The sequence below is a fragment of the Passer domesticus genome, chromosome 3 (assembly GCF_036417665.1).
Source record: "Passer domesticus isolate bPasDom1 chromosome 3, bPasDom1.hap1, whole genome shotgun sequence".
Taxonomy (NCBI): Eukaryota; Metazoa; Chordata; class Aves; order Passeriformes; family Passeridae; genus Passer; species Passer domesticus.
In genome coordinates, this window is record NC_087476.1 from 97,767,643 (window position 1) to 97,792,315 (window position 24,673).

The 24,673-nt window shown below is 38.4% G+C and overlaps 1 protein-coding gene across 1 annotated transcript in view; it reads left to right on the plus strand.

The window, feature by feature from the left end:
* KCNK5 (potassium two pore domain channel subfamily K member 5) overlaps positions 1-24,088 on the plus strand; it is a 34,701-nt gene extending 10,613 nt beyond the window's left edge. The window contains exons 2-5 of the mRNA XM_064414550.1: positions 15,147-15,258; positions 16,670-16,836; positions 17,935-18,103; positions 18,929-24,088. Coding sequence (XP_064270620.1) covers positions 15,147-15,258; positions 16,670-16,836; positions 17,935-18,103; positions 18,929-19,743 — 1,263 coding nt within the window. The 3' untranslated portion in view covers positions 19,744-24,088. The remainder of the gene's footprint in view (positions 1-15,146; positions 15,259-16,669; positions 16,837-17,934; positions 18,104-18,928) is intronic.
* Positions 24,089-24,673: the final 585 nt, after the last annotated feature.

Consider the following 24,673-nt stretch of genomic DNA (forward strand, 5'->3'; position numbering starts at 1 on the left):
AAAAGTGCTGGTGAAACCAAAACTCTCTGGCATTTTCCTTCTAGTGCCTAAAAAGCCAAGCAGTTTTTAGAGTGTTCTGTAAATTTCTTACCCTGAAGCATATTTTAATGCATGGCTGTAAATAGGAGAGAATATAGTATGCAGTGTTACTTAATGCTTCAAGTCACTCACTGAGTTAAAAAGCTTATTGAGCCTCTGTAAGTAAAGCTGTCAAGTTTGGATCACTTGTGTTTTGACTTGTCCTAATTAACTCTTCCTATACCCTGAGAGCTTGGCAGGTTGGGAGGGAGGGAGTGGCGGGAAGCTTCCTTTTAAATTCAGTTTCCTCTTCTACTTTTCCTGTGTAATATCAACATTTTCTGTCCAACCCCTCTGCATCTAATAAATTCATCTCAATAAACTGTGTTTTTATTGAAAATAGGACTGTTTTGGTTTAATTTAAATCTACTTAAATCAATTGCAACTGAACTGAAATGTATTATTTTGGAAACAGACTGCTCCATGGGTTACCATCTGCTTATGCAATCGGTACCAGCTCTGTTGCAAGAGTCTCATGCAAACACTGTCTGGTTCTAACCCTGCCTAACATAGGTCACCAGCTGGTGTGAGGGCTTGATTAAACTCTTGACTCTTCTGCTTCCACTTTCTTATCTCTGAAATGGGGACAACAGCATTTTCCAAAGCCCTTCTAGAGGGGAGTTGGCTACATTAGTCACCATGTATGTATTCAGATAGGAAGGAAGCCTAATCTGGTATTGCAGATTATTTCAGTGTCTTAATTTCAGCTGATGCAACATAAAAGTTGTCAAAATACTTTTTTTTCCCTTTTCCCCATCCAAGATGAAGTGTGTTATAAGCATTTTGGAACAGAAGTCCATCAAATTAAGCTATACTAATGAAAGCTATGACATAGTCTGATAGATTTTATTTCTGAATGAGAATGTTGGTAAATCAATGAAACCTAGGGACACTCGGCATCTGCAGAACAGCTGCAGTTCTCATGCAGCAGTAACCTTTAGCTAATTTGTCTTCAAAACATGTCTATGTGGAACTTGGGAAAGTGAAAAGGAAACATTTCTATTACTGCATTAATCAAAAGAGCAAGGCAATGCTGGTAAAGCACTGAATATGCTTTTCATCAAAATAGTTTATTAAGTAGTTCATAAAAGTGGAATCTAGTCCTGAAATTAATAGGGGGGAAAATACATAAACTGCTAAGTTCTGTAGTCTTGATCTGTCAAAAACACCAAATGCCTCTTCAAAACAGTTGGTATTTACATCCATTGCACAGAAATAAAATTAAGCAACATTTGTTTGCTGAAGCATAGGATCTGCAAATATCACAAATAGGGAAGCTTTAGTATTCAATTCTGCAATGACAAAATAGTTCCAGTTAACTTATTTGCTGAATTAAGGGTTTCACTTATTATTTAACTGCAGAAAGTCACAAAAAGGAAATAACCTTGTTGATCTCTTTCCATTAATATCCCTCACATTGTTTGTCCTATGAATTATGACTTATGGGAAAATTAACTGTCCGTGCTATACATCATACACAAGCAAGTCTTAAACAGTGTATGCTGTAAAAATATTGACATGCCTCCAAGAGGTTAATTTCCCTACAGATTAGACCTTTTTTTCCAAAGGAAACAGTAACACCTATTTGAACTGCATAATAGAAGTAGGACTCCAGTTGTTTAAATTGTTTTTTTACGGACTCTTACCACCTAAACCTCAATGACTTCATGTTTTACTCTAAAGCAGAAACTACTCCAAAACTTGGGGGGTTATTGCAGAATTAATTAATTCTTTCATCACAGTCGTTTACCCCCAGTCTTCTATTCTATACATCTGGGCTGAGAAGTCACTAATCAAGCATGTTGTTAGTTAGGTTATGTCAAAGCAAAATTAGCAGCAGGATAGCAGTGGTTGGTAGTGAGAGAAAGCTTTATTCATTCAACTGTAATGGTTCAGTTTGCCAAAACCCCTCAAAATTCACCATGTAACATCTTAAAACTGCTTGGTTTCTGATCAGTGGTGTTACATTCACTTTCTCTTCAAGGCTTGATTGCATGCTTGATTGATTACATGGTATAGAAAGAGCACAAATATTTCTAAAGGCCTGACTATGTTTTTCTGTCAATTCACGTGAGCTGGCTTGGCCTCAATTTGCCTTAGTGAGGAGGTGTGCTTTGGTCCAACCCTGTTTGGGCTGAACATCCTTCTGTGACTTTATTCTTGAATTTTACTGCATGAAAAATGAAGCCTCAGATTTAGGACATTCCTTTCTGTAAAGGTAGTGTGAAAAAGCAATGGGAAGTTTCCATGAGGACGGAGAAGGGCAAACATAGAACTCGTTGCAGACCATGAAATCAATAAGCATTATCCAAATCATGTCTGGGCAGACTACAACAGGTTTCCACAAACACTCCTGTACACCATGTGAGGATTTTTTAGAAAACACATATGTGTGTTTTGACTGAAAATGTCTTATACTGCCTATTTTTAAAACGCTGTTTTGTAAAATAGATGATTATGATGGGAAGCTGCAAAGACAAATGTAACAATTGCATTGCTTCTTACAAAGCCAAAGAACAAAATTATAGAATGGTTTGTGTTGGAAGGACATTTAGAGATAATCCAGTTCCAACCCTTTTGCCATGGGCAGGGGGGATACCTTTCACTGGACCATGTTGCTTAGATTTGTGTTCTGTTTCCATTGTCAGAAGGAATATTTTCATGCAAAATGTGCTTAATCCAAAGAGGACAGCTCTTGTGTTATGTCTGTAGCTGTAGACGTAACAGCCATCTGTAAACCTTCAGTAGAATAGCACTTGGTACAAATAAGGAGTGCAAATTATCATTACAAAATCAGTGATCATGACTTGTACTTATTTTCCATGTGGCCTTAAGATAAGGCTTCACAAAGTCAGTAGGGAAATGCATCCACTTTGTAGAACCACTAGTATATTCAGTAAAGGAAATAATATTTATTCTGTATGGCTCAAACCTTACTTAAAGACTTCCTTGTCTTTAAGTAAGTCTGTCAGGAGAAAAAATAAATCAAGCTTATGCTGCAAAAGTATTAGTCTTTTGAAGTATAAATCTTGTATTTATCAGTAGAGTTGTTTCTTTCCAAGTAATTTGTTTTGCTCTTCACCATTTTTCTCTGGGGCACTCGGCATTGTGTCCATCCTTGAGGAAGAGCTCCTGCACCACTTTAAATGGAGCCACAGAAAATGGTAAAAGAGTAAACACTTCCTCCTAACATTTCCCTGAAGAACTCCTCCTCTCTTACTAAGATGATTTTACTAAAGGACAAAAATATGCTCTGCAATGCACTATAGTAGTAATAAGCATTCCAGATCCAAAATCTTACCTCTAACACCCTATTGCAGAAATATTTACATTAGCTAAACTAATCACTGTTAATCTGGACCTTGGTTTAGGCAGGGAGGTTCTTATACACTACCATGCTGAATGTTTTGATTAACAGCTATTGCCTGGTTGAGAGCCTGTTTTAATTTGCAGCTTAGTTTCATTCAGACTTATTTTTTTGTTGTTTATTCCTATACCAAACTGGGTTTTTGTTTAAATGGCTTTTGTTTGTGGTCTTGCATTATAGTCTCTGATACAGTAAAAAGAAAGCAACACTATCTCCTCTCACCCTTTATTTTTGCAGTACAACCTGCTTATCTTCTCTAAATAAAATTGATGACAAAACCTATGTTGTTCTCAAGGGCAATGAGGTCCATTTTCAAGATATGGAGGTTGTGGAACTCTTACTGCAGGCTAATTCAAGGAGAATTTAAGTTTATAGCCTAGACTGAAGTAGGAAATGAAAGAAACTAGATGAGTTTCAAACTGTATTTTGCTAGTCTGTTGTCCCTAGAATTGAACTAAGTCAAATGATTTTTCCAAGGTTCTCTTCTACAGGCAGGCACTTTCTGTTCTTAAATTGAGAGCCTTTCCTGGAACTACTGTTTTTCTATTAATTTTCAGATATTGTAGAAGTTGGGAAGCTAGGAGTGTTAAGTTTGAGCTCCACCCATTTCTTTGTCCCACAGGAGATAATTCTCTCATCATTTCAGTGGGGATTGTTTACGAAGATATTTTCCACTAACTTTAAAACGCAGTCTTTGTTCTCCATGCCAAGTGGCGCACAAAAAAAATGTGCACTCGCATCTTGGGAAGCATCATATCCTCAGGAAAACTCTCTTGATTAGGTGTATTACTCAGCTGTAACTTTCCCTGCAAAACTCAAGTATATCAATACACTTTGTGATGTTTTTGTCCACCTTGGAGGGAAGGAAAAGGTGGTGGTGCTAGTTACCAGCACTGACTGAGCAGCTAATCTTGCAGAACATTACACAATACTAAGTGTTTCTCCAAGTAGAAGCAACCCTTTTGGACATTTTGTAGGTAGAGTAGAATTAATCGAAGTGATCAGCATTTGCACCTATATGAATTACTAAAATGGCCAGCATGTGAATGTCTGGTTTTAATTGGGAGGGTAGGTGGTGGTGGGTGGAGTGTGTGCAGGGGAAAGTAGGAAAAAATACTCAACATAGCAAATGCTGGCACTACAGACTGCCGTAAAATTTTTATTGTCAAGTCTTTTGTGTCCTGTTTCATGCTGCTCATCCTTTGTCTAATTTTGATCATCTATTCAAGCAGGGAATAGCTGGCAGGATTATTTACCTTTTCTGTTTCCAAACAATGATGTGGAATTTATTTATCTGTAAGTTCACAACTTGTTTCCACTGGACTGTGTCCTGAAGTTTCTAGACTCATAAATATTATATTTAAGCCACAATTAGATTTTCATATGTCTTTCAGGTTCAGACATGTAAAGAAATGGTTCTTTACATCTCCTCTAAATTCATGATTTATTGCATGGCCTTCAGATAACAAGCTAAAACCAGAGCAGAGCATATATCTTCTAAATTTATATGTAAAATCTTTCCCTCCCTTCTTGTCTCTGACTAATGAGAGCTATTTCTGGATAATAAATTGAGATTGTACTTGAAGAGCATGATTTCTGCTGTCTAATATGGGTTAATTAACAGATTGCCTTTCTAAAGGATCACTTAGTCTGATTAAATTTTAATTGAAAAACAAGAAAACAGATGAGCACTTAAAAGACTGAAATAAGAAGTGTTTCTGTCTATGACAAATGTGCATTCTCTACCCTCATTCATTTTGCTAACTAGGAAGAATATAGAGTAAGAGGACAAAGAGAGCTGCTTGTGCCTGTATTACTGTCTTTAATGAGACTGCCCTTTGCATGTTAAATCAATTATTTCCTCTCTTCACTGGGTTGTCACTGTCAGCAGTTACGGATTAACAAAGCCAAGTGCTTGGTCTCTGTTACAAATTCATCATTGTTCCCAGAGACACTCTGCACTTGCAAAAACATAAAATCCAGAAGAAAAAACCCTGAAATTGCCAGGAGAAATAAGAGAGAAATAAAACTCAGGAGAAAAAAAGCCCAGATTGAAATTTATCACTCTGTTCCTTTTGAGACTCATTCTACGGTAGAACTTTCTGCATTGTTTAACATGTGTGTAATTGGTGCTGTGTTAAAATAATGGTGCTAAAGAAAAGGGTGGAAAACTACTATCTATCATCAGTGCCTGGGAGAAGGTGTGGGAAAACTCTTTTCTACTTGGCAGAATAGTTAGAAAGCAGGTCTATTCTGCAAAGTCAGGACAGATTCTTAAGCCACTATCCGTAATAAAGGTAGGGAGGTGTGACAGTATTATCTCTTATGTTTTATTTATAATGGCATTGTATCTAAACACAAATTATTTTGAAAAAACTTCACTCACACACTTTTGGAAGGTCCTGGAGACTGTATGCAATAGTAAAATGTGGTGGGTTGACACTGGCTGAATGCCAGGCACTCACCAAAGTCTCTCCATCACTCCCCTCCACAACTGGACAGGAGAGAGAAAATACAGTGAAAAGTTTGTGAGTTGCGATAAGGACAGGAAGAGATCACTCACCAGTCACCATCACAGGCTAAACAGTTTCAACATGGGGATATTAATTGAATTTATTACTGACAAAATCAGAGCAGGATGATGAAAAGCAAAATAAATCTTAAATAAAACACCTTCCCCTTACCCCTCCCTCCTTCACAGGCTCTACCTCCTCCCACTCAGTGGCTCAGGGAGACAGGGAATGGGGGTGTTATGGTCAGCTCATCACATTCCTGCCACTGCTCAGAGAGAGGAGTTGTTCCCCTGCTCTGCAGTGGAGTCCCTCCCACAGGAGACTGTTCTCCATGAACTTCTCCATCACAGTCTGTCTCATGGACAGCAGTTCTCTCTGAGCTGCTGCAGTGGGTCACTCTTCCATGGGGTTCAGTCCTTCAGGCACAACCTGCTCCAGAGTGAGCTCTCTCCATGGGTCTGCACGTTCCTGCCAGGACCCTGCTCCAGCACAGGCCTCCCACGGGGTCACAGCCTCCTCTCAGGCATCTGCCTGCTCTGGTGTGGGGCTCCTCCATGGCTGCAGGGTCTCTGCAACCCCAGGGACCTCCATGGGCTGCAGGGACTGCTCCACCCTGGTCTGCACCAGGGGCTGCAGGGGAATGCAGGGAACAGAGCCTGGAGCATCTCCTGCCTGTCCTTCTGCACTGACCTTGGTGTCTGCACAGCTGTTTCTCCCACATTCTCACTCCTCTCTGCTCTGGCTGCAGTTACCTCAGAGCAATAACTTTTTTTTTTTTTCCTTTTTAACTGCATTATCATAGAGATGTTACCATCATTTCTGATAGGCCCAGCCTTGGCCAGTGGCACGTTCATCTCGGAACTGGCTGCCATTGGCTCTGCTGGACATGGAGGAAGCTTCAAGCAGATTCCCACAGAAGCCACCCCCATAGCCCCCACCCCCCAACTACCAAAGTGTGGCCACACAAACACAATGGATTCACTAACCCATAGTAAGGATGCTGTTGTTTAAATACTCTTTGCATTTAAGGATGATTCTGGGATTAGGTAGTGTGAATTTTAAGAACAGCTAGTGTGATAGGACTCCAGATGCAAATAGGAGTTCACTGGCATATCCAACAAACTGTTTTGGAGAGAGATTTTGGAGCTCATGTTGAGTAGTTCCAGTTTGCTTTGGGGTATGTCAGTGTTCTTCATCAGTTCCGAGCATGTAAATAAACCTTAAGAAGCTTCCTCAGAATTGTACTAAATAGTGAATATTCTCAAGTGTAAAGGTATGTGTGTAGGATTAAGATGTCAATGTTTTCTAAGCCCTCTCAAACTCACTTACACCCTTTAAAGGACATACACAGTGCTTTTTTACAGTACAGTAATGCAGTTATTTAGTCAAGAGTATTTTGTCTCTGGTAAAGACCATTTCCATGTTTCTGTGTGTTTGATAGTATCTTGTTTGGTAGTTTCTTGTCTTTGGTGTTCTTATTGGACAGCCTGTTCCTCTGCTGGTTAATCAGTAAATTAAAAGGGATGTTGAGCTCTAATCCACTGTTTTCTTCATAGCATGTACTTAATTGCTTTCACTGGAATCTGCTTTCAATGTCTGGTAAAGGACAAGGTATCCCACTCTGTGCTTTCTCCACCGAAACTGAGATAATAAAATATTGCAATAAAACTAGCAAGACTGCTTTAAAAAAAAGTGCCAGGCACATCAAAGTCTCAGAACAGGAGGTTTCCCACTTAAAAAATAAATCAATAACGAATTGTGACAAAATGACTTAAATAAGAAATCAAGAAAGAGACGTGTAAGGAAATCTTCTGGGTGCTGTGTGTTCTAAACTAACAGCCAGAAATTATGCCTAATTTGCTGTCTGTTGTATCACAAAACTATGCAGAGTGAAAACCAGACGTGTATTTACATGCATTCTTTAACTATCAGGCTTAGAGTAGGGACAGCTTTGTAGGAAGTGGCATGTGCTGGAGGCTCAATTAGGTAAGAAAAATTCTGCTTAGGTGAAGGCACAAGTTCCTGACAGACCAAAGTAAAGCATAATGAAGGGAAAGCAATAGAGTGTCTTGGTTCTGTAATTAATTTATGCCTTGAGAAGCACTGTTGCATGAACAGAATGAAACACTAAGAAGCTGGCTAGGTAAATGAAGAATCAACAAGATTAGCCAAACTTTTTCTGCAGAGCAAGTTCAATCTTGTTACATAACCTTTTGGATAAAGTATGTTATATGCAATGCATTCGAACTGTACATATGCCTTTCTGTTTTGTATGCTGTAACATACTGGTGGATCATTTAAAGTCACTTGTAGCAAATTTAAATGACTTTCATAATTACCTTATTAAAAGCACACAAATAAACAAAAACCCCTGACATGGTGAAGCAGTTAAAAAAACAACAAAACTTCTTTGAGTTCTTCTTTTTCCCTAGGCTGTGGAAAAGTGAGAAGATAATATTCTATCTGCTGTATTGATAGAAGTGTGAAAATATCTCATTCTGGGTTAAGTCTTGCTATTGTTGGAAAAAACTCCCCGCTTGAAGTATGTTAATCCATATTTTGCCAGGATTTTTTTTCCCCTACTGGGAATTTTCAAAACTTTGTCCTTTGATAAGACAGCTATATTTGAAGACTAAACTGTTGATTGAAAAATGCAAAATATGTATGCACTTGCAATAGCACTTGCACTGCATTTATAAAGTGATTGGTTATGACAGCAAGGGGAAAAATTTTCCCCTGCTATTTGTAGTTGATCTACATAGGAATGTAAACCTGGGGAATAACACTTGCTTTCCAGGGTTTGTTTTTATTTTTTTCTTCTGTTTCAATTCATAGATAAGGGGGAAGGAATCCTGTATAGTCCTAGTGATCTCTAGTTTTTTGCATAACTTCGTGTATTCTTTTGGTTATGTGTGTTATTTACATCTGTCAACATCAAGCATGAAGCCTATGGAGTTTCTGTTCTTGTAGAAGTGAAAGTTAACATTATTCCCTCAATGACTACTTCCTATTTTTTGTTTCAGTTTCAACTTTGACCTTGGGCTATGGTCCGCAATCCCATTGTCCTGCTAGAAACAAGCTTTTTCTGCCTTGGATTTTGTTTGTTAAAACAGACTATACAAGTTCTAGGATTATCAAGAGTCTTGCAGAACCTAGTTTTAACATAGGCCAGCTGGGTATTCACTCCTTTATGCTTAGCTGATCCGGAACCAGACTTGTGTAGTCAACTGATGTCCTCTTCACTTAATGTGGAATTTATTAATTCCCACCATCCTTCTGTAATACAGGTGCTGCTGACTCATATCCTGCACCTCTTGCCCCAACCTCTTGCTTTCAGGTCACCTCTCTGCATAGGTCAGTAAAGGACAGTAAAACTTTCACAGGTTAGCAAGACACAAGGGTGTTGCCTGTCAGACTGAGACAATGTGGTTCATTTGTCTTATTTTTCTTTCTCAAAAAAGGTCGCAAACCATTCCCCACAGAAGAGAAGTAGGAAATCCAGGACTCAGCTAAAAGACTTCTTTTTACATCTGGCATGGTTCTTGCCCTGACAAACATGAAATTCATACTGCAAACACAGATAATGCTGAGAGGGAAATGAGAGGTCAGCTATCCCAAGTCCTGCTGGTTCGTGTAATCATGCAGAGACTGTCAAGTGGCGAAGGCAGCCTCAAAGGCTTGTCCACTTGGCCACATGTGCTGGCTCTGGTAATACTGCCAGTGTGATTCAGATGGGAACACTTCAGGCCAAGCCAGCAGTTAGGGTAAGTCTGTCATTACAGACATTACACTGGAGATGGGAGTGAAAAAAGATGGCAGGAACCACCATTGTGTGCTTTTCTGGTAGCTTTGAGCTGCTCAGAAGTGGAGGATGGTTACTACCTTGCTTTCCTGAGAACTCTTGCCTTGAGCAGATTGCATATGAAAGGTGCCAAGTGGCAGAAACATGCATGTCCAGAGAGGGTGCTGCTGCTTTGCATTCTAGGCTGTGTGGGTTTTTTGCATTCTAATCCTTAAAGAATTTTTTTTTTCCTTTCCAAGAAGTGATGAGCTTCCATTTCTGTGCACTGACACGTGTATAGCAGCCGTTCTAAAGATGACATGGGAATAGCTGATCTTTCTGCTGCCTCGATGAAATAATTTCACCGTATGTGAATTCTCTCGGCTTTCTGCAGCTCTGCCACGTTGTGTCTCTGGCTACCAAAGCAAGCAGCGTGGCACAGCAAGATTTTCTTAGCAGTGCTGCATCTGTCTTTGAGGTTGGGAAGAGAGGTGAAAGAATATATAGGTTAATATGAAATCTTTGAGGAACTCAAACAGGAATTTTTATTAAAACATTACTTGTGTACACCTCATATATCTAGACATGAAAAGTAATTGCGGAGAAAGAATTTTTTATTCATTGGTAAAATCATTAGTTGCATAGTTGGCTTCACTTTCCGCTTCCTTACCCAAAACTCAAGCTGCCAAGGTATTCCAGAGAGGAAAATATTTTCTTTGATGGACAGTATCTTCCATTCTGTTGGGGCACATTGGTGATGCAGAGTGAAAGCCAATCACCTTCAATATCTATCTTGTTTGTTTGTTGTTTTCTCTTTCTCCAGTGACTGTAACTCAGAACAATAAATTATGGTGTTTAGTATTACATTAGATATGTATTTGTTGTTTAACAACTAAACACAGAAACTTACTCAGTAGTTGACCTATGACAGCTGTAAGCCAGGATTAATATATTCTAGTTTGACTGTGAATTTACAACTTGATCTAGCTATAAAGTACAAAAGTAGCTTACAAAATTCAGACTGTGCCTGTGAAATAGGTTCTGCTGCTTTTAATGTGTAAGCAGACATCAAAGTGCAATATGCCAACAGGACAGGAAACTTCTGCCCATGGCCACTGTGTTGCTGTCTGCATAATGAGTCTGAGAATGCTGTCCTGTCAGTCCAGCTGTGACCACCCACAGGCATTTTTCCTTCTAAAGGGCTACTGGCTGAGAGGTTTTCTTCCCTCTTTATGTACATGTAGTCAATTCTGCGACAATATTATCCAGGTCAGCAGAACTTTGTAATGTATATCTGACCTGGGAGTCTTAACATGTGACTCAGATTTTTTATTATTGGAAAGATATCCAGTAACAATTAAATATGTTTTTATTGCATCTAAAAATAAGATTATTTAAAACCAGCTGACTGCTACTGTAACTTTATAGCTGGATCCATAAAACCTAAATCACTGTAAAACCCATATGGGACAAGTAAAAAGGTGTGCAGTTTGCATGGCATGGGTTTTAACTGTTTGTGTAGTTTTAACTGTTTATGTAGTTTTTTGTTCATACAGTTGCTTGTACTACTTCACCTATCTGTTTAGCCCTGCTGCTACTGGATTTGGTTAAAAAATGAAATATGGTTAAAGATGAACAGCAGTATAGTGTTCATCTGATAGTTTAAAATTAAAATTTATTACCCTGGACAATTTTATTGTGACTGGCTAAGTTGCCAGTATTATACTTACCTATGATTAGATAACTACTGCAGTTCTCTGGTTTCTTCAAATTGTGTAAAAGATTTAGATATCAATGGGAAAAAAGATTGCTGTTAAAGCTTTTTTATTCCTTGTAGGAGAGTCTCTAAAGTACTTGGTAGATTCTAAATTCAGTGTTTTTCAGTGCACTAAATCTCTACATCCTCGATAAAACAACTTTAGAAAAAAGCAAAATTACTCCTATGTTCTTTTGGAGTCAGAAGTGAGGACAAAGCCTAGAGTCCTCGAAGGATGCAGTCAGTTCTTACTTTAATGGATTCAGCTTTCAGAAGCTGTGATTGTCCATTACACTGTAATGCTGTTGAGAGTAGAATGAAAGCCATTGGGTCTAATTTCAGGCTTAATAGTTCAATTACATCTCCTTTCTTGTGGAAAAGCAGCATTTCAAAAGACAATCGAGAACCTTAAAGCTGCCATTAGACCTATGTTGTCAGATCCCCTGGGAATGCTTTGAAGAACATGAAGGGTGGCTTTAGCCTCTTCAAAGGAGACCTGGCTCTGAGCAATATCTAGCTGTTTTTTCTGTATGTAATAGGGGGTCTGTGGGGCAGGATCTGTTGCTCTAGTTTATATATAGCCAGTTTATTATCTTCTGTCTTCAGTATCTATCTGGCCACAAGTATCCCAGAAGTACTTTTTTCTTCCTATTGCTTATTGTCGTCAGACCCAACTGTTCATTACTAGAGTATCTTAAGATTTTCTTGCACTCCTTAAATCTTAGAATAAAGTCAGTAATGGTGTGTGACCTATATGGGCCAAGACTTCTCCTTGCTATTTTTATCTTTGTTTTGGGAACTTTTCAGCCCTACTCTTACTCGTATGGAGAGGATTCAAGTGGCAGGTGCTAAAACAGTCCTGCCTTTTTCAGTATGAACTTTCTTGAAGTGAGACCTAAGGCGATGTATAAATTATGAGTTAGTTATTTTGAGCTTTTGCATTTGGGCATACTTGAAAAAGTATTTTAAAATTACATCTTTCAAGATACTAACACTTGAACCATCTACCCTCTTCTTCCTCTTCCTTGCCTCGTATTTTCAATCCAAAGACTTTTCGGTGGAAATTTTCTGTAGTCTAGGAAATCAAGCACAGCCAACTTGGGGCATTCTATATCCTAGCATATGAAAACAAAGGCATCTCTGACATTAGAATCTGACAGATTTGCCAAGCAAAAAAACAGAGCCATGTTTGCTGTTCAGTTGTATAGTGTCCACTCACTTCTTTTTTTTTTTTAAGCCAAAATCTTTAATTATTTCAGTATGGGCAAAAGTTAAGCCATTTGGAAAGCAGCTACATATTTCCCAAAGCACCAAAGCTATATAAGTGTGTTTTGTGACTGTCTTTGTTCCTGCAGCTGGGATGCATATAGTGCATTCAGACTTATTGCAGGCATAAAGTAACTTAGAAGACTGGACTGTAGATCTTAGATAATTAATTGTGTGCTAGTAGCCAATAGATGTGTGCAAATAGAGACAAGAAGAGAGTGTCGGCTGTGTTTGGAGAATTATCTGTGGTTCATATAACTTGTAGAGCTGGCCATCTCCTCAGAATGTTAGCTGCCTGGCTCAGTCCAGCAGCTTCTTCCCCTCAGATCTGGGCCCTCTTTAGACCTCCAGACCTCAAATCCTGGCAGGTCTTGACATAAGTGTATGTACTGGGAAACTGAGCTCATGAGGTCAGGCAGGCCAAGGTGGATTAATGCAATGAGATAATGGCCCGTGACAATGGGAGTGGATAGTTCACTGGGTCTCTTGGAGATCACTTGCTCTGTGAGGAAACAATAACTAAAACAAAAATCTAAGTCTGATTATGGAATGGAAAATGACTGGAAAACTGGTGCTCAGTGTAACACTTAGGCAATGGAAGAAGTTAAGGCATCTTTTCCAGAATAATAGATAACAGATTGTGTTTTTCAGGTGATTTGGATGTCCCTTGGGACTTCCAGGAAGTTCCTCTGCAGACTATGGCAGAAATGAATGATCGTGCTTTGATTGGTTTCTTCTTAGATGAGCTCTTGTGATCAATTTCTTTTTGGAATAGAGTTTGTGTGTTTTACTTGCCTGCTCTCAACCTTCCTGATTTAGAGCTGCTTCTCATTGGTACACAACTTCCTCATGATAAATGAGTGCCTTGGTGTGAACTCTGTTCCTTTTCTCTCCAGAGCCTGTAGGCTATGGAAAGACACTGCATCCAGTTTTACACATACTTTGAGTTTACCAAGAGGAAAAAAAAAATCTAATTCTTTACCTTCATTCACTTTCAATGCTTCTCCTTTTATCTTCTGGAACAGCCTGTGTGTTGAAAGTGCATTTTTAATTAAATGGTGTGCATCTTGTACATGTGCAATACGTTCACTTTGAGGGCATTTTTATTACACTAGGAGGGTGGTGATAGGTAATAAGTCTCAAGAATAATTAAAACCTGTGTTAACTTGTGTATGTTTTCAGTAGTGATTAAACTTTGTGTTGAATCTCTGCTGGGTCCAGATCAGATCTTAATCAAGTAAAAAGGAAGGAAGGAGTGATGGGGAAAGTAAGAGCTGGTTGTTACTTTAAAAGTTCTTGCCAGTTTAAGATAAACATCACCTGTCATGTTTATTACTAAAAAAAAAAATAAATTAAAGTGTATTGCTTCCAGTATTTTAAATATTTAGCTGCAAATAGTTTTTATGTTCAACACTTTTTGAGGGAGAAATGCATACAGTGGGTAATACTATAAATCAGCGTTTGGAAATATCTTCACCTTTTCTGTCTATTGATGTAGCCTCAGAGTTTTGTTCAGTGTTTACACTGAAGGGAAAAAAAGCAAAGTAATATGGTAAGGCAAACATTTAAATAACTAGAGATTTCCCAGAGGGTATATGTATATCTGTTTTTTTTTTCCTTTTACTTTGGGGAGGTAGAAATGCACTCCAGAATCAGCAAGATGCATGGTTTTGATCTGAAACTTGCACTTTCTGCACTAAATAAGAATTAATGCTTTGCATTTATCACGGCATACCAGATTCCAGCGTGGGAGAAGAAAAGAGCCTGATTCAAGGACAATGATTGGAATCCTGTTGCTTTGAAAAAGTGCAATGAAATGCTTTGAAAAAAAAGTTAATTTCTCTGTCTTTGAAAAGTACAGTTTTACCATTTGCTTTTAGATGGTTTGACTTTGGTAGAGACAGCAGGTGAATTAACATGAATCACATAAGCTTTGCCAGGGATTCTATGAGATTTAAACCCAAGTCAAGCTGAGGCATGAAACAGTGTTTTGAAATGGATAGTAGTTCTGAAGATGTCCCTAGTATTAAACCAAATTCAAGATCTGCACTGGAGGTTAAATGCTATTTCAGTTTGCAGGAGTGTTATTTGCTCTCTGGAAGACATCCATTTGGTTTAAACTTGTAAGTCAAGTAAAAGTTTATCTAATTGAAACTCCCTATTGAAATGTCAGAGCACCTGCATTAATTTTTCTTGTGTGAAGAAAGTTTTTAGTATTTAATATAATTATTTTTAGTGAATATACTAGGCCAGCCTTCACAAAAAACTCAAAAAGAGATTATTTTGAAAGTATGAGCTAAGGGGGGAAACCTGAGAGGGACAGACACATTTATTTTTTTAGGCTGCCAAGGATTTTACAAGATGATTGTTACTTTTTCCTTACAGATTGTTTCAGATGCTGCTGGACAGGGGGTTGCCATCACTGGGAACAATACTTTTAACAACTGGAATTGGCCTAATGCTGTGATCTTTGCTGCTACTGTGATCACGACGATCGGTAAATATTTACTATGTCAACCTTCCTCGCTGTAGTTTTCTGTGGGCTCTACTGTTTTTGTACTCTCCCATTTCTGTGTCAAGGTAGCCACCGAATAAAGTCCCCATGGCTGGAGCTGCCTAAAGTATGTGTTTGCATGCAGATTCATGGAGGAAAAAACCGAGGGTTTTGGCACCCTCTCCACATGTGTACAGAAGAGAAAAGTGTGCCTTTCCAATAAGTAATGGATTAAAGGTGCTGTTGGTGTTGGCTGGTGTCATTCCAGTTCCATTGATTTATGCACTTAATTTCCAAATTGTTAAATTCCAAAACAAAAGCGTAACAAAGCATTCCATTAAACTAATACCTAAAGCAAGTGCATATGAGGTTTTTGGATTGCTGTCTTGTTACACACACGCGTTCTCTTGAGCTACTACTAAATTATCAGTGTTCCTGGCTTGCAGACCTAGCTATATTTTTTATCCACCTCTTAAAAAAATGTGAAGCAGAACAACTGTTGCTTTTTAAATATCACTATGATTTGTCCTTGTAAGATCCTCTACACTAGAAGACTTCTTTCTCCTGTGATATATAGGTTTGCAGAACTCAACATCATTTGCCTTCTGCTTTTACAGAAAAATCTTTGCTAAGTGGTGTTGTTACACACTTGCTGCACAATTAAAAAAGAAAAAAAGGAATTCAAAATAACCAGAGAGGATTGAATGTAGAAGTCTTACTGTTAAACCATATGCAGTACTGTGTTTTTTCTTTATTATTTAAAATTCACAATACCCAGCTTATAGTATAACTTATGAAAAATTTTGAAGTCAGTAACACACCTAAATAAGAAGACTCTGTCAGAAGTTCAGAAAATAGGCTGCTGACTTTAGAGCCTGAATCTATAATGCCCTGTTGGGTTCTATGACCAGGAAAGAACTAAATTAATTTGAAATATCTTGCACTTACTTGCCTTGCACTTAACTCACAAGCTCTTACGCTGCAAAGGTACCAGGTCACAAGTTATATGGGTACAGTGGATCTTTCACATGGGATCTAGCTTCAGGATGAATTTTGAGTTTCATTCTGTAAAATTAAATCAATCAAGTTTAAACAGTGCTGTTTAAGATTGGGACATCATATTAGAAGTTTTGAGATAAGTTTTATTTTCTATTTATCCCATCTTGTCCAGAAAAAGATGCACCAAATCTTGGGAACACTTAAAGTGCAGTAGTGGAATCTGTGTTTGTTAGAGTAGAATTGGAACACATCCAGTTTCAGAAGATGAGCAGCTGGAGTAAACTAAATCCCTTTTAGATGGTGAAGTAAGGAGCGCCCACCACAGCAGGAGTCCACACAGTGTTTTGTGCACAGGTAGCATTGCCTTGAATTCTCTTCAGCCAGAACAGACAGAGGACATACTTATCTCTTTCAGGTTACGGAAATGTTTCCCCAAAGACACACGCTGGGCGTCTCTTCTGCATATTTTATGGGCTTTTTGGAGTCCCTCTCTGCTTGACGTGGATCAGTGCTCTGGGGAAATTCTTTGGAGGACGTGCCAAGAGGCTGGGCCAGTTTCTGACGAAAAGAGGAGTAAGCCTGGTAAGCCCTTACTTGTTTACCCTTGAACTGTGTAGTTTTGGTGCATGAATTAAGCTTACATTTCATAACTTGTCTGCTTATCTCGTAGTAAATGAACACTTGCACAAATTTCCCCAGATGGAATTGCATTGAAAGAACTAAAAGAGGGATGAGGTCTGATATGTTAGTTCTGCAAGAAGTTTAGCAAAATGAGATCTCCTAAAAACCTTTGGTACTGCTTCTTATGTTAAAGACCTTTAGAACAAATGTACATGAGGCTCCATTTCACAGATGTTTCATTCAAGCTCCTCAGGCACAGGAGTGAAAATATGCTGTCCTGCTTGGCTCCCACCTGCCTGCATGCTAGCACAAATACTTCCTAATGTGCTGTGAACCTACTGCAGAACAGTATTTTGTTCTGAGTTTACTGGGTTTTGCTTTTTTGTTTGTGCCATTTTGTTAGCTTTTTGGTGATGATTTGTTTGGGTTTCTTTCTCCTCCCTTCCCCAATGCAAGTGAATTCTCAGTTCTAACTCTGCACAGAAATGGGAAGCAATGCAGGGTCATAGTGCCTGGAGGGCACTGGGATTGTTTTAGTTCCTGGTTTCAGAATCAGAGCAAGAAATTTCTTGTGTTTGCACCTGAGAAGAAAGTTTACAAAATAATAGTGAAATACATGTGTATGTGGAGGTTTGTACAGAGGTTGGCATGAGTGGCAAAGTGAAGGAAAATGAAATGGGAGAGAAACAACATAAATCGCTTCTGATTGTCTGTATTCAAATGAATAAAAGGAAAATTAGAGGTACTGATGGCTTTTTAGACTAGAGTGCTATGTCCATATCCCATTCCAATTTAGAAAATACTAGGGACTCCTTAAACTCTTCCAAGAAAGAAAACTATGAGCAAATAATCCTTTTTGAGTAAGTAGTTGTAAGAATAGGGAGTTCTGCCTAAAGGGAAAAAAAAAGTGTTTACTTCAGTCACTTTTAGGGACTTTTAATTATGGTAGCTAAATTGTCAGCACAAAACTAAAATATCTGGTACTGTCAGATGATTCTTGGTGCCATGATTGGAAAAAAAAAATTGAGATATTTTCTTGACTTTCTTTTTTCTTCACAGAGGAAAGCCCAAATTACATGCACAGCTATATTCATTGTTTGGGGTGTCTTGGTCCATCTGGTTATTCCTCCCTTTGTCTTCATGATGACTGAAGGATGGAATTACATTGAAGGCCTCTATTTCTCATTCATCACTATCACCACCATAGGATTTGGAGATTTTGTTGCTGGTCAGTAATTGTATTTTATGTATTATTTCATTACATGTATATTGTGGCAATTCTACTTCTAAACTCTTAATTTGAAAAGATGTTTTCTAAGCTTTACCAACACATTTTGCAGGATAAAATATTCTGTTAAGGCTAGGTACTGATGCAGTGGACCTAGATCTGGCTCTTCAGTGTTGGTGTAGACACCTAAGGACTTTATTGGGTTAATTTTGCAGCCAAGTTCGAGAGCCCCTAAGTCCCTCTGGTACCCCAGGTCTGTATTTCGGGCAAGGAGCTACCCTGCCCACCATGTTAGTTGTGCACCTTTCAATGGGATCCAGTATACTAAGCAGGATGTGCAGGCATTGGGCAATGTTTTCTACACCTGCCTAGAACTAGTCAGTGGGCAATGCTGAGCATATTCCTCTCTCCTCCTAAACCTCTTCTTTCTATAAAAGCCACTGCTCTGTTCAGCACTTTGGTCCTCATAAGTGGAACTCTGAATCTTTTTCTCAAAGAAGGTACCTATATATGCGTACTTCAGTGTCAGGAAGAAGATTTGTAATTTTTAAACAGGAAAATGTTCACTTTTATATCTTACAAGGAGAGGATAAATATGCTTCATTTTTATTTTGTTAGTCCAGTGGTCAGAATATGTGTGGCCAAGAAGAAGAAAATGGGAGATCAACTTTTTCTTTCATTTCCCCACTCGTTAGCTCTCTGACCAGTGTTCAAATAACAAGGCTCTTTTAGTGAGGAAGAGAGTAATTCTCAGGGTCATAACTTCAAAGATTTATCAGCTGTGAGTCTTCTTACAGTAATATTATTGTTTTTAATTTCCTGTAGGTGTAAATCCAGATGCAAACTACCATGCGCTTTACAGATATTTTGTGGAGTTATGGATCTATCTGGGGCTAGCTTGGCTCTCACTTTTTGTTAACTGGAAGGTCAGTATGTTTGTGGAAGTCCACAAAGCAATCAAGAAACGCAGGAAAAAAAGAAAAGAGTCGTTTGAGAACCACCCTCGGCCTAAAAAACCCCTTCAAATGGGTGCCTCAAAGGATGTCAACATTTTCAGCTTTCTTTCAAAGAAGGAAGAGACCTACAATGACCTTATAAAGCAAATTGGGAAGAAGGCCCTGAAGACAAGCAATGACAAAATGATTATAGTGGAAAATGCCAAACAGATGAATGCCAGTATAGATGTTCAGGTGACTTACACAAAAACAGAGTCCTTTGAGTATGATGAGGCTTCCCTGGACATTCAAAATGGTCATGTACTGAGACCCCTCCATGACAAACATAGTGGAGACAGCCCTCTAGAAGGAACCATGTTTGTGAACCAGCTGGACAGGATTAGTGAAGAAGAAGGTGAAGTGTGGGATTCCAGAGACTATCGGCCATTAATATTTGAGAATGCCAATATAACATTTGTAAATGAAGATGAAGATGAAGAAGAAGATATCTCAGATGATGAGGAAACTTCAAAATCCTCTATGGATGATAATCTTGCAGAGGAATCTGAAACTGCAAAAAAATTGGTAAAATTCCCATCCTCTGATGAATCTACCTTTACCAATAATGAGCTAGAACTTTCTGTGCCTTATGAACAACTGATGAATGAATATAATACAGTAAGCAGTGTGAAAGCTGCCACGTGAAGCATGCTGGACAATGGTTTTCTGAAAGTAGTCAGTGCATATTGAACATAGAGCAAGGAGAAAAGTAGGTTTGCAGCTTCTCCTGTCTCTGAAAACAAAAGCAAGTCCCAGACTAAGAAACTCCAGTCTCCTTTTCCCATCCTAAGTTGGCTTCTGAGCCCATCAGCTTTGCTTTTCTGAAAGACTTGTAAAATAACAGTTGAATTTGGAGTCCCACTCCTTCTTTAGATGTTATAGTTCTTGAACAAAATAGAAAAGACTAGTTAATACACTGGATCTGTTCTGAGTTCATGCATTTCATTGAGGAAATAGTTTGGGAGTGTAACTATACTGTTGCAAGACTGTTTTGGGCATCAAATACGTTCGGTTACTCCATTATCCTTTCACCTCTGAAAACCTGGATTTGAATCCGGCATTCTCACAAATGAAATCAAGGGGGTTGCTCATTGTTAAGTTGTTACTGCCAAAAATATGGCACTGTACTTAAAGAGATGCTTTGAATGGAATGCCAGGATACACAGAGCTGAGCTGTGCTGGTAGACTGAGAAGGAAGCTCTGAAACATCTCTATAGAATGTCAGTGCTTGTCAAATTATAGTGAGTTCTAATTTCATAAATAAAATATTAAAATTAAGAGTTCCAAAGGAATGGATCGAGAAGGAGTTCTCTAACAAGGAAGAATCTGGGATAAAGCTCGCCAGTTGGGCTGCTGAGCTGCATATCAGCCCCAGAACTGTCAAAGAGCAAAGTGACTGTAAGATTTATTGATCAAAGTATGTATGGGCACAAACAGGATGCAATGAACTTTTTTAGTGTTGAAAGTGTCCTTCCACTGTCCATTTCCTAAAGGAAATACTTGAATTAACCTTATACAGTATCTCTGTACAGGTGAAGTTTTATTGACACTGTTCTTCTTAGGAAAGAATCACCTTGGGAAGCACAGATATTCTCCAAATGCCCTAATGCCTGTCAGAAGGGACCTGTAGCACTGCTGCTGATCTGGGCAGTGTGTTAGTCAGTATTGTTGTTTGATATTCCTCCCTGCCTTGGTACTTCAGACATGACTTGTAATGGGAGATGATTTTTGAAACAGTAGATTACTCTTCATATATTGTTTTGTTTTTAGAGTTTGACCTATGTGCATATACAATGGTTATTATATCTCACTTGATAGAAGGTTGGGCAATATCAAACCTTGGGCAAACTGAGATGTGATCAAGTGACTTCAGGACATAAGGCACTTTTTTTAGAAGGAACTTTGGCTCTAAGCTTCTAAAAGTATTATCTTTTGACTTGGAGATGGGCTACTCACTAGAAGGAAGCATGTCTGTTCATACGCCCAAATTGTTTTGGCTACAAAGAAATTTTATCATGGTTTTCTTTTTCTCTCTTTTTATATGTCTATGCATTAACCCTGACAACTCTTTCAAATGAGGCTCTTGATTGTATGCTGGCAAGAGGTATTGACTTCAGTTTTACTCAGTACACTTGGAACAGAAAATAGCCAAGACCTTTAAACCTTAACATGTCAGCTTCTGCTGATCTGTTTGGTTTTAGAGCATTTAAGCCATTCTGGTATGTTCAAAAGTTTCCAAAGTTCAGTGAACAGTTAAAAGTTGTCCCAGTCTCATTTTCAGTGTAATGCTGGCAGACTTGCTAGCTCTGTAAGAAGACCTTTTGGAACCTTGCAATGCTAATCTTAAATTACTGGCTATTTCTGATAACTACAAGTATTGGCTGCAGCTTAAATTGCTGCCCTGACCCATGGAAGAAGGAGAATATATGGGAAGCTAGCTCTCTGGTTGGACAGCCTTTAGATGGGAAGTTTTGAAATTATCTACTGTGAAACAAGGGACTGTCTTTACTACTCTGTTTCTTTCCTAGAATTTTCTACATATATGACATTTTTTCAAAGAGAATGTGAACACAATGGCTAAATAATGGCCAACTCATATTCACCTGTCATACTGAACAACTGTGGAGTCAACATCATTTGATTTGTATTTAATCTGCAATTTATGGTAGTATTGTTGAAGAGAGATCCTCATTTGTAATAAAATTCTATATTTATGCTATTTGGAGCAGGGATGGCTGGATGAATTTGACTTGTATCTAACAGGAAAGAGGGAGAGGCCATATCAAGATGATTCTTATTTACTTCTAGTAAGATAGCTTAATCCCCACTCTTCTAAAATTACTCCATGCCCTTCAAGTTTTTGTATCTGAAGGGCTGTGGTTGACAGCTGTACTTAATAACTGTAAGAAATGTTAGGTAGGATTATGTGCCTATGCGCAGGATGCTTGTGTAGTCAGTTTAGCCTTCTCTCTCTTTTTTTTTAAATATTTTTTGTTTTAAAAAGTCCACACTAACTTAAAAAAAAAAAAAGAGAAAGCACTCCATATAGTTTTTGGTTTTTGTTTTCCTCCAACTTGTCTTCCATTATTGATGCAAAGATCAAAGTTTTAGTAACAGAGAGCTACAGGACAACGAGGAGAGAAAAGACTTTCAGCAAGTGCGTGAAACAGAAAAGCATAGTCCAATCTTCATTTAAAAAACAAGAAAAAAAAAAAGAAAAAATTCTCTATAATACTGAAATAATACAACCCAGACACTTGGCTGGGCTGCTTTGATTGGGAGGGGATGTTGCACACTGGAACCCAGACTCTGTTCTGTGTAGCGAAGTGCACTTGTATGCCAGAGCTGAGAATAGATGGGATCTGTTTCATATTATCAAGCTAGATGTGGCTCTCTGGCCTTTCCCAGTGTAGTCAGCACAGACTATAAGTCTGCATAATAAGTATCATGGGATTTAAAGTAATAGTTTAAATTTATTAAAACAAAGTACAATATTCCCAGTTTTTCGGGGAAACATGATCACACCTCACAAAACTGTTCTCAAGATATCCCACCATGTGCCTTAATGTAATCTTAACACTGGGAAAAAATTCCTCTTTACACAGGGGCCAAGAGAATTGGTCTCGTTAAGCCCTACATGTTTCAGAGTTTTGGAGGGCTTTAGTTGGTGCATAGCTTTGATAATGACTCTCTCCAAAAAGCTGAACCATTCCCAGGGTTTTTAAAATTATGGTGCCATCTCAGAAGTGCCGAAGAGCTAAACAGGATAGCTTTTTGCCTGCCTGTCTTCCACGTTTTCAGAAAAGAAGCTGCCTGGGGGATCTGAACTAATGTCTTTCTGCCTTCAGATTTACATGTAATGACTTAGAGGGGTGTCCGGGCTGGATTTGTTCTCTTCAGCTCCAAAAGTGTCTCTGAGTGAATTCCCCAGTGCTACCTGGTTACGTCTTGTGGTTATTTCAATTCTTTGGTCAATCTGGAAACATTTTCTTTGGATACCTGTTGATTTCATTTAACTAACTAGTAATGTTAACAGTTTTCTTAAAGCTGTGGAGTTGGTTTTATAGGTGAGACAGAACTCTTCCTGGAAAGAGAGGAAAGAGGGATATTTAAGGAAGGAAAAAAGCTTAAGAGCATGTATAAGGAAGGGATGGAATAGCAGTGAAAACTCTTTTTTCTAGCTGTTGCCTACAAGTAGATTTTATTTCCAGTCACATCATGTGAAGGATGGATTCACTTACTAATTTTGCCAAGATGAGCCAGTACTTTCAATTTTACTCTTTTTTCAAAAATTAAATCCTGAAATGTGACCATGGAAGTCTGTTCCTACAAAAGGCCTTTTAAGTGCTTTAAGACTGTGTGACCCCATACTTCATGACATCGTTGTGATGCTTCTTGGGTTTGTATTGCATTATTGAAGCCCGTTTTTACCAGGAGGGCATCACTTTCAGATACCTGTCTCACATCAGGCAGCCTGACACATCTGATACACTGGTACGAAGTCACTGAGGAAATACAAAATCAGAGTGTTTAATTCTTCTGAACTAATGATTAGTGAATCTGTTGCTGGCAATGGATATCACTAAGCACACAGAATTAAAACCAGACTGATAACAGATCCATGGTGACACAGCTGTATGTGCAAAGATTTTATTTTTCCTCCAGTTGATCTGGAAGAGTGTGTAGAGACAGATGAGGAGAGCAAAAAGCAATATGTCTGTAGAGTAAACAAAAGAACTTTGTAGACATGTAATTTTTGTGCCTCGTGGGATTTATTCCATTTGTGATGGATTTAACTTTTAAAAATTAGCTTGTCTTTCATATGGCTTTTGACATTTGTGCAGTTCTGACTCTTATCACTCCATAATATGCCTGTCTGTCTGTTCTTTGTTGCTGATTGTCACTGGAATCACACTGTATGTAAATATTTGCTAAGTCTTTGTAAAATGTAATTTATTTTAATATTTTGCAATAAAAATTTTACAATTTATCCTCTCTGTCATGAGAAGAATGGTAATATTTCTTTTTACAACTACCTACACTTGTAATGCACCTTACAGATGAGGCTGGTCCTGACCCAAGGAGCTGGAAGGTAAAGAGACAAAAAAAGCAAGTTGTTTTTTGCAAGCAGATGCCTTAACTTGTACGGGGTATTGATGACTTCAGTTCAACGGCATCTGGTCTTCAATTAGATACAGCATAGCAAAGTATTATTCAATGTGGATTTTGGACAGCTGTTGAAAAATAAACTGAAGTTTATTTTAAGGGCTGTGTTTTATCAGTGGGCTGCTTTTAAAGATGCACAGAGATGGGAAGTGTTAGAATTAATCAGTACTGTGATAAAATAAAATGGACATTTATGACTGGTATCTGAATCTCATGCCAGAGCTATTAAAATATCTGAGTAGCTGTTTATGAATTTTTGCAATATTTCTAGTAGCAGTGCTCACCATTTTTCAAGCTAGAACTATTTGCAGTCCTTCAGCTCCAGCAGTTTCCTTGGCAACATGCTGCAAAATAGCTAACTACCTGTCTTAATGGGCAGCAAAGTGTGACTTGGTGATACCCTGGTAGA